Source organism: Lycorma delicatula, chromosome 4 (genome assembly GCF_047948215.1).
Source record: "Lycorma delicatula isolate Av1 chromosome 4, ASM4794821v1, whole genome shotgun sequence".
Classification (NCBI taxonomy): Eukaryota; Metazoa; Arthropoda; class Insecta; order Hemiptera; family Fulgoridae; genus Lycorma; species Lycorma delicatula.
Window position 1 is genome coordinate 163,623,238 of NC_134458.1, and position 17,707 is coordinate 163,640,944.

Sequence of the window (17,707 nt, forward strand, 5' to 3'; positions counted from 1 at the left end):
TTCTGCATTCTTCTCGATCTAGACAGTCTTTTTCTTTAACGTTGAACGTTTTGAGTTCTTTCATCTCTTTGACATAGCCATCTTGCCAGAGTTTATTGAAGGTCTGTTTGTTTAGCATTGACTGGTTCATTCGGGCCGTTTGTCCATAGAATTTCAGTCGTCATTTTCTTATTGTTACTTCCAGGTCTTCAATTTTATCGTATATCTTTTTATTTGACCTGTCTGCAAACTTCTTGTGTTTTTTGAAGCATAAATGCTTCTTAAAATGTTTCTTCATATTTTGAGTAGATTTTCTATTCCAGCTGTATAGTTATAGTTTCTATGCCGCACAAGATGACTGATCTTACAAATGTACTGTACTAGATTAAGTTTGCATTTATAGAAAAATTTTTTTATTGTAAATATTTTTTGTATAAAAGTCTACTTGTTCAAATTTTTGTTTTTTGTCTCAATCACTAGTTTATCTGTTTCGTTTCTAGTAATTATTTCTCAAAGATATTTAAAATGTTACGTGATCTTAATTTCGCCATACTTTCTATTTTTTGGGGATATTTACTGGCATCATCTTTGTCTTTGAAAAGGAGATTTGCAAGCCTGTTTTTTCAACTACTTCTTTCAGATGGTTAATTTGGTCGATTGCTTCTTGCTCTGATTCTTATTTTATTTTATTAATCAAAACATTTAAAAAAGAAAGGATGCGTTAAAGTCCATATTAATTATTTAAATTATAAACATCAAATAATACTACAATAATACACAAAGATACTAAACGTATAAAGTAATCACAAAATGATTCGCTAATCAGAAAACGTTAATGAAAATTATTTGAGCACATATTTATGTCCTCGATTATTAAAGAGTAATGTAGAAAATTCAGGTTTTCTTATGTATTTTTCTTTCCTGTCCAGCGCTGTAGCAGAGCTACAGCTTTAAAAGGGAAAGTATTGCAATCGGTCCAATTTATACGGTTTTCATCGGACTTGATGTTTTGACACAAGAGGAACCCAAAAAACCGGATAGAAATTTTCCAGATTTTCGTATGTACGTGGGTGTGTTCGGTGTCGCACTCAAAATCACCTTATACTCCAGAACTATTGGATCGATTTTGACCAAACTTGGTTAGATTAATTCTATATATGGAGCATTGATGCCATTAAATTTTCAACTTAAAAGGTCCGGAGGCTGTAGAATTAGGTCACCCTCAGTATCTCGAGATTTCACCTAATTAAGGTCTTATTTTTCTTAGCCACATTTGTTAACAATTAAAAAATAATATTTCCAAAATCGCACCCTCATCCCAAAAAATGCTCTAAACTAATGGCTAAATGGATATACTGTGTCAATTGTACTCCCTGTCGTCACAAAGAGCGCTAGTGTAGCACTGACGTGCTAAATAAAGATGTGTATGTAAGCCGCGTGACGGGAAAGTCCTACAATTGTGTTGTCAGTTTTTTTTTTTTTATTAATATCATTTAAAAATTCATCAAGTAATATTATTTATAAAAAGAACATCTTTTAGATGTATTTTAAACAAACTGGTGGGAAATCTTTTTAAATGTTAAAGTGATTAACTGAAAACGGTGACGGAAGAAAAATATGGCCCTTTTTATAGTAAAGAGCAAACATTTATAAATATAAACGGATGGATATGTTAAGATATTTAATTTTCTAAATATCGGTATATATAATTTACGCTAATGGGTGCCAAACAATGATCTAAGACATTTGTAGTTGAAATCGCGTTCTGATCTTTTAAGGTTGCCCCAAGAGATGATTTTATACTTGAGACGGGAATATACGTAATCATGAAAGGTATTTAAAATTGATGACAAACAGAGTCTGAAACGCTTTGAAGCAAAACAGAAACGAAATAAATTTGTTCCTACCCAAAAGAACTTGTCTTCTAATAAAACACTAACAAATTTCACTTAATGTACAACAGAAACACTATCTTTATCGCTAATGAAAACTTTATCTACGCGATTAGCGATGTTTCGTCAGCCTGAGAAGCACAATACAACGGCCTTTTTCCCGCATTTAAAGTTAGACGGTTACAATCCGTGCAATAAATTTTTTTTTTTAACAGCTAACGTAGATTTTCAAGTCCTTTTAAGTAGTTATCTGTGGATACAGATGCAGTTGTTTCGTCATCGAAAACGAAGAGGCTAATAATTAATGGTTCAAGTTTTTGCCAGCAGATTATTAAAAAAAAAATAACAAGAAGAAAAGCAAGCGACCGATTACTTAAATTTAGGAAAATTGCAAACTTTGGTGTTTTACTTTTCCACTTTTATATTACATAACGAAGAAAAACATCGCTATAAAAAAATATCTCCACCGGTCATTTTGAATGCCCTGAATCAAAAAATACTATAGTATATATCACGGTAAACATACCTTTATTAAAAGTAATAAATACTTTTATTTACCGGGTATAAAAAAACATTTTTCACTCGATGAAAAGTGATATGGTTTGAAAAAATTCTTTCCCTGAAGAAGCCTCATTTAGAAAAAAAAGCTATTTTGTTAATTAAAACGAGTAAACATTTATGAAAAATATACGTAAATAATTTTAATTTTTGAAAGGCATATTTTTTATAAAGATTGCTAGAAGAATCAGCAGAAGATGCGAAAAAAAGAAATTGTAAAAGAGTAAAAATTACACATCACCTAAAACGAAATGAAAGCTATTAGGAACTCTACAGTTAATCTAAGAATGTAGAAGAACGTAAAAGATATGATGCAAAGGACCTGTCTCAGAGCATATAACCTATAATGACGTGATATTAAAAATGATACGAGCCGATCTCCGTGGCGGAGTGGTAACCTCTCGACCTTTCATTCGTCTGGGTTCAAATCCCGGTCAGACAAAGCATTTTTCATACGCTAAAAATTTCCATTAGGGCTAAATAAGCATAGCAGTCGATACCCGTAATCTCAACAAAAAAAAATGATATGATGAATGAAATACTTTGGGTACAACTGGATTTGATAATTCTTTCACTAAAGAATTTAAATGACTATTAAAGAATTTTAAAAATGCAAAGAAAAGAATTTAATGTATTTACTGAATTTAATAAATATATCAAAGAATATTTAAAGAATTTTATAAATGTGTACAAGTTAATAGGGTAATAGGTTATAAAAAAAAGTTCCACATCTTACCGATTTCAAATGGCACTTACGTTTTATTTTATCTCGTCGGAATGTGTATTTTCTTGTGAATGTTAAAGACTTTCTTTATATTTCAGTTCAAATGCTACTAAAATTTTACTATATTTTTCTAGCTCCAAAATTGACGTAAAAATTTCTGTCATTACATTAGTGAATAACTTTTAATTCCAATCCTGTCCGATCTTATTCTAGTGAAGGGACACAGCTCTTAATCGGTGAGGTTTAATTATAACAAAATTAAATTCCAGTAAATTATACTTGAGAATGCATCTGTTCAGATTCACTCTAACTAGGACTAAAAAGATAATTTTTTTTGTAAAAATTTATTTTACTAATATGGAAGATGTACGAGAATTATTTAACTGGTTAAGTAGATAATTAAATTAAAAAAAATAAATCTTAACATCAGTAAAAAAAGCTAATCGGTTTTAGAATAAAGGGAAACTATAATTAGGATATGATATTTTTCATTCAATGTTTTTTTTCAGTTAGTTTTTTGATTCGATGTTTTAATGGAATTCGTTATAAGATTTACCGAAAAAAATGTATCTACAGATAAATACAGTAAAAACGAAATGTAATGAACAAAAACGTAATTAGTGTTTGTTATGAGCCGAAAAGTAAATGGTTATATGTAATGAAAGTCAATTATGAAAATAGTATAATCGTGCTCACGATGAAAAAGAATGTAATGACAGCCGTACTAGGAAAATTAAAGGAGCAAATCGGTTTTCCGTAACTTTTTTACTCGACCGAATAAGCTTTGTTACATTATCGAGCCAGAACTACCGAAATCCGAACGATAAAAACTCTTTTTCATTCTATCTACTGCAGGTACTGAGTATGTAAAGTACACCATTACTCTCGATGAATATGCCCCCGACTACTGCCTTCTGCAACTCAGGAACCGTAAACGTAATAAAAGTCGGGACAGGTAGCGTTAAGCGACAAACTATTGAATCGTTTGTTTTTTGTCATGAAACAATACAATGTTTCCCTGCCTATATTAAGTAAGGGAGATAAGGTATTAATTATATACGTAAATATGAAGGTTTTCTAAAGATGTTAAAATATAAATAGGGAAAGTTTTCTTATAAGAAAAAATCTACAGAAAAGAAACCTTGTAAAGAAGCGATAAAAAAGCTTATAAAATATAAATCTGAAATCGGTACGGTGTAGACTTTGAAAAAATAGAACAGGATAATTTTCGAATCTTGACCGGGATTCTTCCCTACAAAAGATGGCTATGTTAAATTACAAACTAAGAAAGAAAGAAGCGGAAAAGATTTTTCGTAAACAAGACAAAAATGAATAAAAATACTTTTAAAAAGAAAATACTTCTAGTACGGCTTACGTCCACTTGCAATCAGCGATCGGATCGGCCTACTGCTGGACCTATAATCGCTCATTGTTTCAAATATTTATAATCCACTGAATATGATGAGTACCATCATAAAAAAATAATTATATTTCTGTATAATTTGGTATCTTCAAGGCAAAACAATTCGTTTGTTAATTCATCATTCAAAAAATATATAATGCAAACGGCATTCTTTTATTTTTTAGTATAATTTTCTATGAAGTACGATGTAATATTCATTGTAAAAGAGAAAGAAATGTATAATATGTGTAGGGTTTATAAAAATGTAGATAAGATAGAGAAATTTTATTGTTCATTCACAAGGTTTTTTTTTTTATAATTTCAATTGTTAAGGCCTGTGAATTTTTTTTTTTTATTGTAATGTACAGTATCCTCAAGCGCTTGAATGTTTGTGTATACCAAACATTAAACGAGTAGGAAAGCGTGATATGATTAATGATACCATTAACATGCAAAAATTCAAGGCAGTTGAATTAAAAGAAAAATTATTTCTCACAAGTACGTTTTATACAATTTAAATAAAACTCTATCGTAAAACTTAGAACAAATTATACGCAACACATTTTATCGATGTATAATATGAAATAAACGGCTACGATAGAAATATTTCAATAATTCATTCCACAATAAATCCATAGGAGCCTCTTTGGATAAGCTGTGCTAAATTTCAGCTCTCTACCTATTCGGGTAGAATAAGTTAAAAAGTTTTTTAGTAATACGAATAATATATTTCCTTTCTGTTCCATACAATTTTTTTAAATCAAGAAGTTCGTTAGAACTTCGCCGGTAAGAGTCTACAAAACTGGACGGCACGGCGAAGTCTCAACGAAGTATACTTACAGGTCTAAACATGACCTAACTTTAAAGTGAAATGAAAATGGGGAAAAGTATAAAAATAGGCGTGAAAACATTATATCTCAGTTCAGTTACATTTGTAATAAAGAATACTTTCAAAAAATACCTCAAATTTTGTTTGACAACGTTTTTTCTTTCATTTGATAAACCGCAGAATCCAAACATGTCACTTTTCCTCAAAAAGCTGGGTTTACGAATCGCGCCGCTAGGTAGCAGTACTTGATAGTACTAGGTAGCGTACAAAAACTAATAATAAGTACTAATGCACTTGAAATAATAAAATTTAAAACAAAATATACTACAGCTTGTTTTAATAGTGAATACTCTTATGTAAATGAAAGTGCTGAAGCTGAAATTAGTTTTTCAGTTCTCATCACTTCATTAGAAAAAATAAAAGTATTAGTTTACAAGCGATTTTAGCTGCTAATAAAACAAAAAAACACGAACAGTAGGAAAGTGTTGCAAATGTGGCAACAAAGATTTGTTACATAAAACAGAAATAAACTGGATCGGTAAATTCTACAATTAGAACTATTTGATGGAGAAATAAAAAAATGTTCATTTAATAATAATACAAAAAGTGTGTCCACGGATAAGATAAAAATCGAGGATTACACTTACAAAGTAATAAGTGCAATATTACTTACATCACCGATCTTCGATTCGTGAAGCTCATTATACAAGTTTTATTAAAAAAGGGAAAATATGATATAAAGTAAATGAATGATATGACTATCAACAAAAAAAAATTGGCCAAGAAGTTAAAAAAATATAAATCTGTTTGCTCTAGAAAGGGAATAAATTTTAATAGTAAATCCATAAGATAACAATCAGTAATTTATAAAAAAAAGTAAAAGAATAATCTAACAAAACAGAGTGATATCCAAAAAAATTACAATGAATTGTAAACTGTACGGTAAGAATCTCGCAGATATTTCATTTCTTCCGCTCAAAAAAAAGAAAGGTTTCTGTAATATAAATAAGACTGTTTTTGATAAAATGAAAAATGATACTGATATCAAAAACAATGTATTTTTTTTAAACAAAATTCTAAATTAATAACAGATTTTGATAATCGAAATGTAGTGTCTTACCTTTTTTGATATCGGTGTACTTTTGATAATTGACAAGAAATGATATCTGCGAGACTGCTACCGTACGGTTTACAATTTCACTGTAATTTTTTTGGATCGATATAGATACTCATCCTATATCCTAAATTACTTCTATTATACACTGTAACTTGATCTTTCTCCACAGCTGTACAAGCATACATACACCCCTATTACCGAATTAACCTCATCTGGATATAAAAATGTACAACCCGACAACCTATTTCTCTCTTCAACATTCTCCCAAAATTTTTCCCATTTCCTATTCCACCGAAGACCGCTTAATTTCTAATTTTACCGAGTGACCTAATTTTCAAGCAGTTCTGTATACAGTTTGTAACAACGTTTTGTTATTTAAAAAGTTTCTTACCTTTCGTTAGTACTTTTTATACGGTTTACATTTCCCTACTGTAAAGCGTTACTCTCGACATAAATACGTTTAAGAATTTTTTTTCTAACTCGTAGATTCAATTTTTGATATTGAGAGATTTCTTTTCTGCACTAATGCTATTCTTGTTTGTACCGGTCTTTTCTTTTACGTCTTTCTTATTTTATCAATCAAATTCTACGACTTCTGGTTCGCTATATTTCTCTATATTTAAATTTAATTACATATTATTCTCCTTACTGTCATATATCAATAACGCTTTTGTTCGTGTTTGTTTTAAAGTCGATTTTTTTCTATCAGTTATACCAGTTTAGTTTTTTGTATTCCAATTTCGAATACATCTTTCTATTATTGTATTCCTTGTTCCACATACAAATTAAAAAACAATGACGATATATTACAACTTTTTCTCGCTACTTCTTTCTGAAATCTCTATCTTCTATTTTTATCGTTCTATCGGTTAGCATTTATCGACGGTTTCAAACGTCTATATTATTGATATTTTGAATTTTTTCGTCCCATCAGCCAATTTACCGATCCATCAGCCAAAATATTTTAAAACGATTCTCATACGCTGGTTAATTTATTAAAAATTGCTAAATATTCTGTCAAACACAATTATAAGTAAAAACATAGATTTCAATCGAATTTTTAATTGAAACGATCTTTAATTTAATGATTACGTGCAAGATAAATTAACGACACGTATCTTTAAGACGTTCTAGCAACGGGGTGGCTAAACGATGATATGACATTTCTAAAGTCCCCAGTCCCAAATCTAAGTGTGGTTTTATTAAATCAGATTTTGTATGTGACCGTGCTACAGTTACAATGTAGAGAGTTTGCCCGTAGCTTTTTTGATTTATGAAAAGCCAGGACAAGGATTTATTGCCAATTAGGACTCCACAACGAATAATGCCCGGGAGGACCGTTACGTTCAATTATAACCGATTCTTTCGGATTTTGAATCGTTTACTTCCGCGTGGAAATGAAAGAACATTATTCCAATATTTGCGTAATTCCGACACAGTTTTCCAGTAATTATGTTTACAAAAGACGATCATGACTATTAGTCCGATTTTTTCCCAATCTTGTACCGAAATTCTGCGATACCATTGAACAAAAATATATTTCGTGAAATATATTAGACGAAAATTTATTTTATTTAAAAAGTCGACAATAATTATAACAAGAGAAATACTATTAAGAAATGTAGGCTCAGTGTATAATTAAAAAAAAAAGAATTCCTTTTTTTATGAAAGTAGTTTGTTGTTTTTTGGAAATGTAACCGATATTATCTTTTAATTTCTTCACCTCTGAGTTACTTAATACGTTAAAGAATAAATATACAAGAGAGAAGTTTGTTTTCTTTTTAGACACTACGTGGTTTGTATTTGTATTTGTGTGTATGTGTTTGTGCGCGCGCGCGTGTGTATGTTACTGTGAGACTGTACAAAGAGAAAGAATAAATAACTGAACGACGTTAATTGAACACTACAGGCAAAAGCAGAATGTACAAAAGCACTTAGCTTAAGTTAAAATTCAGTAGCACTAAAGTGACAGTGAAAGAATTCTCTACATGTTCATGTGACGTTACATGAAAACAGAGGTCACTTCAATTTTAAATACGGCTACTTAACCGGGTACAAGTTAAACTAATTAAAACAAAACACACGTAGTCTATCATTAGCGTTTAATAAAATCAATATTTTATACGCCGCCACAAACTAATATCTAACTTTTATGTTAATTATAAAAAAAAAATGAAAAGATTATTATTTATTACTATACTCCCGAAGCAGTGTATTTAACGACATATCATGCATGTATCCTTGTAACTCTAAACTACTGTACCGATTTTTATAAAATAGTTTTCGAACGATTCCTCTCGAATCCAATAGTAGAACGGGTATATAAAAACGCAAAAAGCAGTTTTATATGGGTATATAACACTGGACACTATCTGTTACAATATAAATGACGTAATAAGACTGTTTTGAAAGAGCGATAATATTTAGGACATTATCTAGATTTGAATCCGTTTGGGTTTGATGTTCTTCGCAAGCCACAAAAAAAAAATCATTATCTGTGTATTATATCGAGTTTTGAGATTAAGATGATAATTTAATCGCAAAAAAATAATTTCATTAAAATAAACTGAAGAAAAAATAATAATAGAAGTTTAAAAATCATTTAATACATTAATGAAACAAATGTTAGGATATAAATGAATTTTAAATTAATTTTAACTGGAAATTTCATATCGAATTAAAAAAGCACGTTCTCAGTTCTACCCGTATATTTTTTAAAAATGAATGTTCAAGGCTTATTTTTACCAAAACATCTACTTCGATGATTCTTTTTATTTTTTGGAAAGAAGTTTTCTTGGAACTCCCCATCGTAAATTTTATCCAGATAACATAAGCAGAATATTTTTAAATAAAATATCATATGATCCACGTAGACGATCTGAAGGTATTTATATTTTTTCCTAAACATTATTTCTTAGTGTCGATTGTAGTAGTGTAATAATAGTATCATTTGTGTTTTTCCTATATCGAAGATATTTTCGCAAGAAAATCTGTGGGAAAAAATAGGGTAAAAAGAAAATACAATGTCTATCATCCAAGATTGTCTTAGCTCACGCTCAATAGTAATCTCTTTGCGAACATTTTTGGATTCTTTTTTTATTTATTTAAAAACATGTTTCCTCTAAGTCGTGTTTACGTTTTCTTGCAATAGCTTGTTTTCATACGTGTAATTTTTTTTTTTATCGTTCTAACAATGTTTAAATAAAAATAAAACCGATATATTTTAAATTAAAGAATCAGAAGGGGACACCACATGACTTCCTTGTACATCTATTAAATTACATGCACACATTTTCTAAAAATGAAAAGTACATAAAATTTTATTTCATTAATAACTTCTGATATTTTTTCATACTTTTTATTTTTAATTGTTATTATTGAATATTATTTATCGTAAATTTTTTTTACAATCGGAGGTTAATATTTATTAATAAATCAATATATTTAAATTAAACAAAAAAAAGAAGTACGATTCCAATCGATGTGTCTTCCCCTTGTAAAATCCAACTATTTCATTAATTAAAGTTTTATTTGGCTATAACTCTGGAACCAGTCAAAATAAGTACCACTTAATGATATATCGTTGAAAAGGTCTCTATGAGAGCTTATTACTGTAGTTAACAAAAAAAAAAATGAAAAATCCAAATTGTTGGATTTGACTAGTTTCGGGGCGACAGATGTCACACGAAAACTAGTCAAATTGAATTCAGGGATGGTCAAAGTGATATTTCCGTTGACAGCTAAAAACTGAAATTTTTCGCGACCACAATATTCCTTTACTATTACAATAATTCCTTTACTTCGTACAAGGAAGTAAAAATTAGAAGTGCTTTCAAAAATCCACCTAAGATGCAAATAATTTAATTGTTTTATTAAATTATGACGTTCTGAAATCGGAGTAAAATCAGGAGTTAGCAGTTTGTCGATTGTTGTTTTTCACTAAATTTTAATTAGAATTTTTTTTTTAATTTTAATTTTTCCCCCTAAAAATGGAGGTTTAAAGATATATTTTACAACCTTTCTTTTACTAGGAAGGTAAAATCATAAAAATAAAATAGCATATCATTTTGAAGATTAACAATCATCTGGTGTTAAGTCTCTTTTTTTATTGAACGTTAGGAATGACGCCAAGTTGCCCTCTTTACGGAACCGAATACAATTTTACGTAGCATAGTACGTTGAGAACGGCTACAGTATTTTCAGGAGTAACTTACCTCACCTTAATTCGTCAACCATCGTTTAGTACTTAAACAAAAAAAAATATTAAAACAGATTGGCGAACGAATAAACAATAAAAATTACTTTTCTACAAAAAAAATATTTTCTTATTCCGATCAAAATATATTTTTAGGAAAATGTGTGCCAAATATATAAAAAAGAAGAACTAAGGAAACAAAATTGCATGAAATTTATGTATATTATTTCTCTGTATTTAAATGTTTGCTGGTATATAATTGTTCATAGTTACTGTAATTAGATAGAATTAATATCCTTCCTAATTAAGAGTTTCGTATTTTTAGTCTAAACTATTTGTTTGTTATTTATGTTTTTTCACTATTCTTTTTTCGTTGTTTTGTGTAGTAAAATGCATATCTTACCCTTATACCCACGCATATGTTATCCTTTAACCCACTCTAATGCAGTAATTAGGTTTAAAAATAATTTTAATAGTTTAATTAATACGTTAATTTTATTATTGTTAATATTTAAGTGAATTTTATAATTTATTTTTTTTCTTAATTCGAATTATTGTTAATTATACTTCATTTCTTTACATCAATTTTCTGCTGGAATGTATACAGGTATAATGATTATTTATTTATGTATTTTTTTTTACGAAGCATCTCGATTTTTATGATCGGATACTCCTTTTGATTCCAGCAATAAATGATGTATACGAATTATTCTCATCCATTTACCGACTATTACTGATGTTAATATATGCATGTCTATTTATATTATACAATAAAAAAACTTTTTTTTAAATTCATTATAAGATTTATACCCCGGTTTAAATGACATATATCTGACCGAAGGAACAAAGTTAATTCATGTAACAGCCAGCATTAGGGAAAATGGTTATAAAGAAGTCACAGTATGCCGATTCATTAGGAAACAATCCGACTTCTTTCAATTTTCTGCATAAGTAGAGACGAGTAACCGTCATACATAGGCGCGCTGAAGTTAAAAATATTTGGCTCTAATCAGAGTTTTAAATGACCTTAGACTGAATTTTAATCGACATATCGGAATAAAATGTCACCGGTATACCGTAGATATTTTATGAACCGGAAGCATATTTATAAAAGGGGAAAGGTAACTTTTCTCATTTCAATTCGTAGCCGTTATAATCGTTTTTAAAAGAAATCTAACGATACCGTTATTTTAATAAAAAATACACAGACACTAATGCGTTAAAAAAAAGGCACATGTTTTGCCCTAAGTTATTATATAATCGCTTCTATAGATTACATATGTAATTTAAATCGTTTTCTGAAATTCGCTTACGTTGTTTTCGATCAATCGGCGAAGTCTTTAATAGCACATTAGATCTTTATGGACGATGTCAATGGCAAGCTGCTAGCACTGAAACCGCATAATCCAAGTGGAAACGGTGCTTCGGAACCTTTTTGTATTCGGCCGATTTGCACTTCCCACAATAATTAAATGTTTTTAGTACGAGCACCGCGCTTTCTAATTTTACTGATAAAGATGTACCAAGGATGGCCTTGAAATGGTTGAACCCGGCCGTTTAAAGTTTTTTAGTACGATACGCCCGCTATCAATCCGAATGATAATCTATTCTTGATACTGATTTGATGGCATCCGTTATTACGCCGAGGGATTGTCTGGAAGTTTTTTTTTGATAACAAATTCTGCGGGCGTTATATTTTGGTTTCGTAGAAGCGTCTTAATTAAAACTTCCATTACGATACAGTCGCTATAATTTTGGTAGCTTATAAAAATGCGTCAGATAATACTCTGGGACGAGAGAGAGATAGTGCAGTCCCTCCAGGATCAAGGACTAGCAGTATCGCAATATCACAACAGCTTAGTGGTTGCGTATGAAGGGTGATGATGTAGAAATTGAGATCTTTAACCGCAACGGAAGAGTAAATTTGTATTAAGACTGATATCAGTACCAAAGTTTAATCGATATCGTTAATGTATTAGTATCGCGTTCACTGCCTGAAATTATAATATGCTGGGGATACAGCAGAAGCTCACATTTGTATTACGTCGAGTCATTTGAGAAATAGCACACTGAATCACACGGTTATCTTTTCAGATATATGAAGAGAAAAGTTCGCCGATGATTCCTGTGGACGGATCCGAAGCCTCGGCTTGAATGGTCAACAGTAAATAAACTCGGCCGGTCGAACTGATTGGGCAACATATTGTTCAGATTAGTTGAAGACTGACCAGAATCTATTTGCTAAGGACGAGCGACTTTCGTTCGCCATCGGCGTAGATAACATCAAAACGTCCACTGCATCAGATTTAAGAAATGACGGCTAGAATCTGTCGAACCGAAACAGTTTTGGGACTAATCTGTTGTAAAACGGGAATGTTCTTGACATCGTTTTTGTTATAATTTTTTCTGCCTTAAGAAAATACCCGATACCATCATCTTAACTTCATTCTAATATACACAATATTTCTTACATATTAATTATCCATTTCCTTATTGGATAATCGATTAATTTTATCAACATGTATAGATTAAACGACAGATCAATTTACGAATAATTTTTAACACTTGTTTTGTTTGTTAATTATAGGCACCACATCCTCTAAACGCAGTAGTTGTACTACGTAGTAATGGTGCAGACGGCGACGTTCAAGGAACAATTACTTTTGTTCAACCGCATCCACCTGGTGGTCCTGTATTTTTAACCGGTAATGTTACCGGTTTAACACCCGGTAAACACGGTTTTCATATTCATTCTTACGGTGACCTAAGAGAAGGATGTGAATCACTTGGACCGCATTTCAATCCATTTTTGGTTTGTATATTATAATTAAATTACATTTATCGTTATACTAGTGCACATATTTAATATCATTCTTAAATATTCTTTTTAAATTCTAGAATGCCGCTGTGGAATAAAGTGAAAATTAATTACAGAAACATCATTTAACGGTGAAATCGCTAATGTATGGGTCCATACTCTGCTAATTTTTCAAAGTTTGCAAACAATTCCGATTTTTTTGTTAATAAAAATATATTACTATACAATTTTTCAGAGAAAAAGTATCTCTACCAAGAAAAAATTAGTACGCGAAATATTAAAACTATTTTTTTTCTTCACTGCGTCTTCGATAAGAAATATTTTATTTAAAAAAAATTGTTATGATGTGTCCTACATTTACAGGTAATTTTAGTATCTGCAGGGATTTTGGCAAAATTACAGGAAAAGGTTTTTTCAGTAATTGCTTCATATAATTAGCTCGCATTTTTGATCATACTTGTAGATCAGAAGGAATTAACTACACATAGATACTATGTCAAACCCGTACAAAATATCATCGTGTAAAAATTACCTCAAGAATAAAATAATGGTACACACTCCTATATAAACAAATACTTATGAATTTAAGAGCTAAAGGGAGGTTTTAGATCATTTTAAATTTATTTATCTGAAGATTATTTTCAAGAAAGTTTCATTATTGACAATATAACGGTAGAATTCGTGTCTACATTCAGAAACTTGTGGTCGTCACTACAAACAGAAAAGAATAGTTGTTTCTGTTAAATATTTTTCCAGCCATCGCCGTTCTTTTTTTTATTCAGTTTTTACTTTTTCAGTCTTCAGTCAACGCGGTACATAAGTATCTGTATTGTTTTCCTTTTTTGTGCCACATTCATCGGCTTATTATCTCCTATCCTCATTACTACAATTCTGCTAATATTTATTTTTGTTAGTCTCTATAATTCTGAAATATTTGTTGAATATTACGATATTCAACAAATATTTCAGATAAAGCATACGTGCTTTATCTACTAAAAATCACGTGTAATTTTCATACTTTATATAGTTTATTCTCCCTCCTCCTACTTCATTTTCTTCTAAAACATTTTGGATGATATTTTTAACAAAAATACATTAAACTAGGATAAGTATAAACAGCACACCACTAGGTCAAACCACTCGGTTTGAACATCTCTACTTTCATAGGTATTTTCTGATTTGGTACAATTCTTCAGCTGATCTTTTATCATTCAAAACTCTGGCTTCTTAATATTTCTATCGGTTTACCCCGTTTGAGATGTTCAAATACATTTTTCATGTACGCCATTTAGGGCCGATATTGTTCTTAATATACGCAGATAAAGTCTACTTCAAACTAAAATATTGTAAAGTCTTCATGTCTGCGGATGGCATAGTAATCTTGGCTGGTCGTAAGTTGTTTGAAACAGCTCAATTGTCTTCAGGAAGATTTTAATTTTTATAAAATGGACTCATGAAAAGCAATTTTGTCTAAATAAAGATAAAACGGCTGTGGTTCACGTCAGAACCAGTCACAAGCTTACTAATAGGCTTCCAATTATCAAATCTCATGATTGTAGTTGTACTATGAATAACAGGTGTGATTGTAAAATTTTGCAAATGTAGAGGAATTTAAATATTTAGGAATTACTTTACATAGTAAATTAAAATGGAAAAGTCATATAACAAATCTGCTAAAAACACTTCATATAGTTACCAATGAATTTTACTACCTCAGTGGTATATTACTTTCAAAATTAATGATTTTATTACATAAATCAATTATTGTATAATTAATTACTATGGAGTTGAAGTATAGGGTTCAACAGCAAATTATTTAACTGAAGAAAATTAAAGGCTCAAAAAAGAGTAATTAAAATAATTAAGACCGTCGAATGATAGGATGGAGAAACTATTTTATCAACCTTATCACCCGTCGGTTTTTATCGGTTAATATTGATAGTATGTTCCATATGAAAAATTAATTGTTGTTCCATATTAAAAAAAAAAACTATTCATCAAACAAATAAAGAGCTATTTGTTGTTTCTAAATATAATAGTTTACATGGCAGAAAGTCATTGAAAGTTGTTGCTCCCAGTTTATATAATATGTTACCGAAAGAAATAAAAGATGTGACAAATTATAATTTGTTTAAAAAACAAGTATTTCGATGGCTAGCCTCTGAAACTATAAATATCTACAATATCTGTTAATCTTAAAGCAACAACAGTTAAATCCTTCAATATTTTGTTACGACTGAAATATAAAATTTTACCGCAACCATTTTACGACGCCACTTATAATAAATTTATTTATCATAATTAGTAGTATTTAGTACCAGATATTATTATGTTTTTAACATTCTTTTTTGATGTAATTATTAATGTATTTTTTCAATGTTAATGTATTTGTTCTGTATTCAATAGGCACTTGCCGATAAAGCTTAGAGCCTTGACGAGACCCAAATATGTACAACGAGGAATGAAGTTTTTCTTTTTCTATACAAAAACATACACATTCGTTTAACATTTTCTACATACCTCTCGCCGATAATTCTCATCGGCCCGATAACACCGGTTGTTCTCCTTCGGTAGAATTCTTGTTTGGAAGCGTTCCTTCATGTATTCCTACCACCTCTTAAGTATATACTCTTTTTTTAATTCTTTGCTATTTCTACCTGCACTTTCTTAATACCTGTACTTTTCCCCCGCTTATTCTCAGTTGTTATTATTTTTCTGTATTAGTTCATAATGTACTTTCTTTTCTAAGCGTTTTATATCTAAGCGTTCATACGATAGCCTAGATGTTTCTCCTTTGCTTTTTATAATTTTCTTCTTAATTCGTTACTCAGTTTTCTGCAGATTAAACCCATTTACCCGTTTCATTCTTTCGGTTCTTAAAATTTTTTATGCCTTCCACTTTTTGAGCCGTAGCTTCTTTATTCTTCTTTCAATAATGAAACCGATTATTTGTCCCGCTAATATTTTTGTGGCAATTTTCATATTTAGCCAAAATTCATTTGCACTATCGCCTTCTATATTTCTTCTATAGTACTTCGGCTAACTTCTTTCTCTCTCTCTCTCTCTCACTCACTCATTATCTCTTTTCCGATTGCTGTTATTTATTTTCCAAATCTCAATCGATTACTTAATCTCCTCTTTTATTTCTCTTCGATATTACTTTTACTTCAGCAACCTCAATTATGTAATGCCTATTAACGTCTGCTCGTGGCAAATCACGTTCCTTTTTTATCGCGTTCCTTACCCCATCTGTAATTATATTCACCAGTTTGATATTTGCCTACATCTCCTGGTTTTTTCACACGAAAATCTTTATAGTCTTCTTCTTCTTCTTCTTCTAGTCTTATTGTATAGTCTTTAAACCGAGAATTTGTTGTGAACATTTTATTTTCCTTTCAAAATGCAAAGTCATTCCCTCCCACTGTCTCAAAGCAATCACTACCAAACTGTTTCAGAATTTTCTCTGTCTTTTCATGCGTTGCTTCAACTGCATTACCTTTATATCGATCGGTTATCAACTATACTCGTACTAAAAGCAAATCTTTTGGGTTCATTTTTATCTTGACAGTAATTATTCTTTCGTCGGAAAAAATTTTGCCTTGTATATACTTTGCTGTTTCTTCGTTAAGGATGATTTTTACATTTCTTTCTTGTTTTATTTTCTGAACTATACACTGTAATATCATCGTTGTTTTCCTTCTCTTCTGAGAACCGCTTTCAGCATGCAAATCCCATCACCGGTATCAAAATCCTAGACTACCCAAGCAGGAAATTTTCATATAATAAAAATTTAAATTGTTCGGTTTATAAGTAGCAGCTTTAGAATTACAGATCGAAGAAATTTTAAAAGGTGCGGCGTAAGTCACACGGTCGATCCAAAATAACACATTATATAAGCTACATAAAAAAAAATTAAACAAGTAAGTTATTAATCTAAATTATAGATGACATTGAAAACCCACCGGGTCGGTCTAGTGGTTAACGCGTCTTCCAAAATCAGCTGATTTGGAAGTCGAGAGTTACAGCGTTCAAGTCCTAGTAAAGCCAGTTATTTTTACATGAATTTGAATACTAGAATGTGGATACCGGTGTTCTTTGGTGGTTGGGTTTTCAATTAACCATACATCTCAGGAATGGTCGAACTGAGAATGTACAAGACTACACTTGATTTACACTCATACATATCATCCTCA

At 30.3% G+C, this 17,707-nt stretch overlaps 1 protein-coding gene and 1 long non-coding RNA gene across 3 annotated transcripts in view; one reads left to right on the forward strand and one right to left on the reverse strand.

Annotated features, from left to right (window-relative positions):
* Positions 1 to 17,707, reverse strand: part of LOC142324046 (uncharacterized) — a 90,180-nt gene that overhangs the window by 50,991 nt on the left and 21,482 nt on the right. The gene's annotated exons all lie outside the window — the stretch shown is intronic.
* The window catches only part of LOC142324045 (superoxide dismutase [Cu-Zn]-like), a 65,931-nt gene that overhangs the window by 37,689 nt on the left and 10,535 nt on the right, over positions 1 to 17,707 (forward strand). For both annotated transcript variants that reach the window (XM_075364643.1, XM_075364644.1), the window contains exon 2: positions 13,284 to 13,508. In XM_075364643.1, the coding sequence (XP_075220758.1) occupies positions 13,284 to 13,508 (225 nt within the window). The remainder of the gene's footprint in view (positions 1 to 13,283; positions 13,509 to 17,707) is intronic.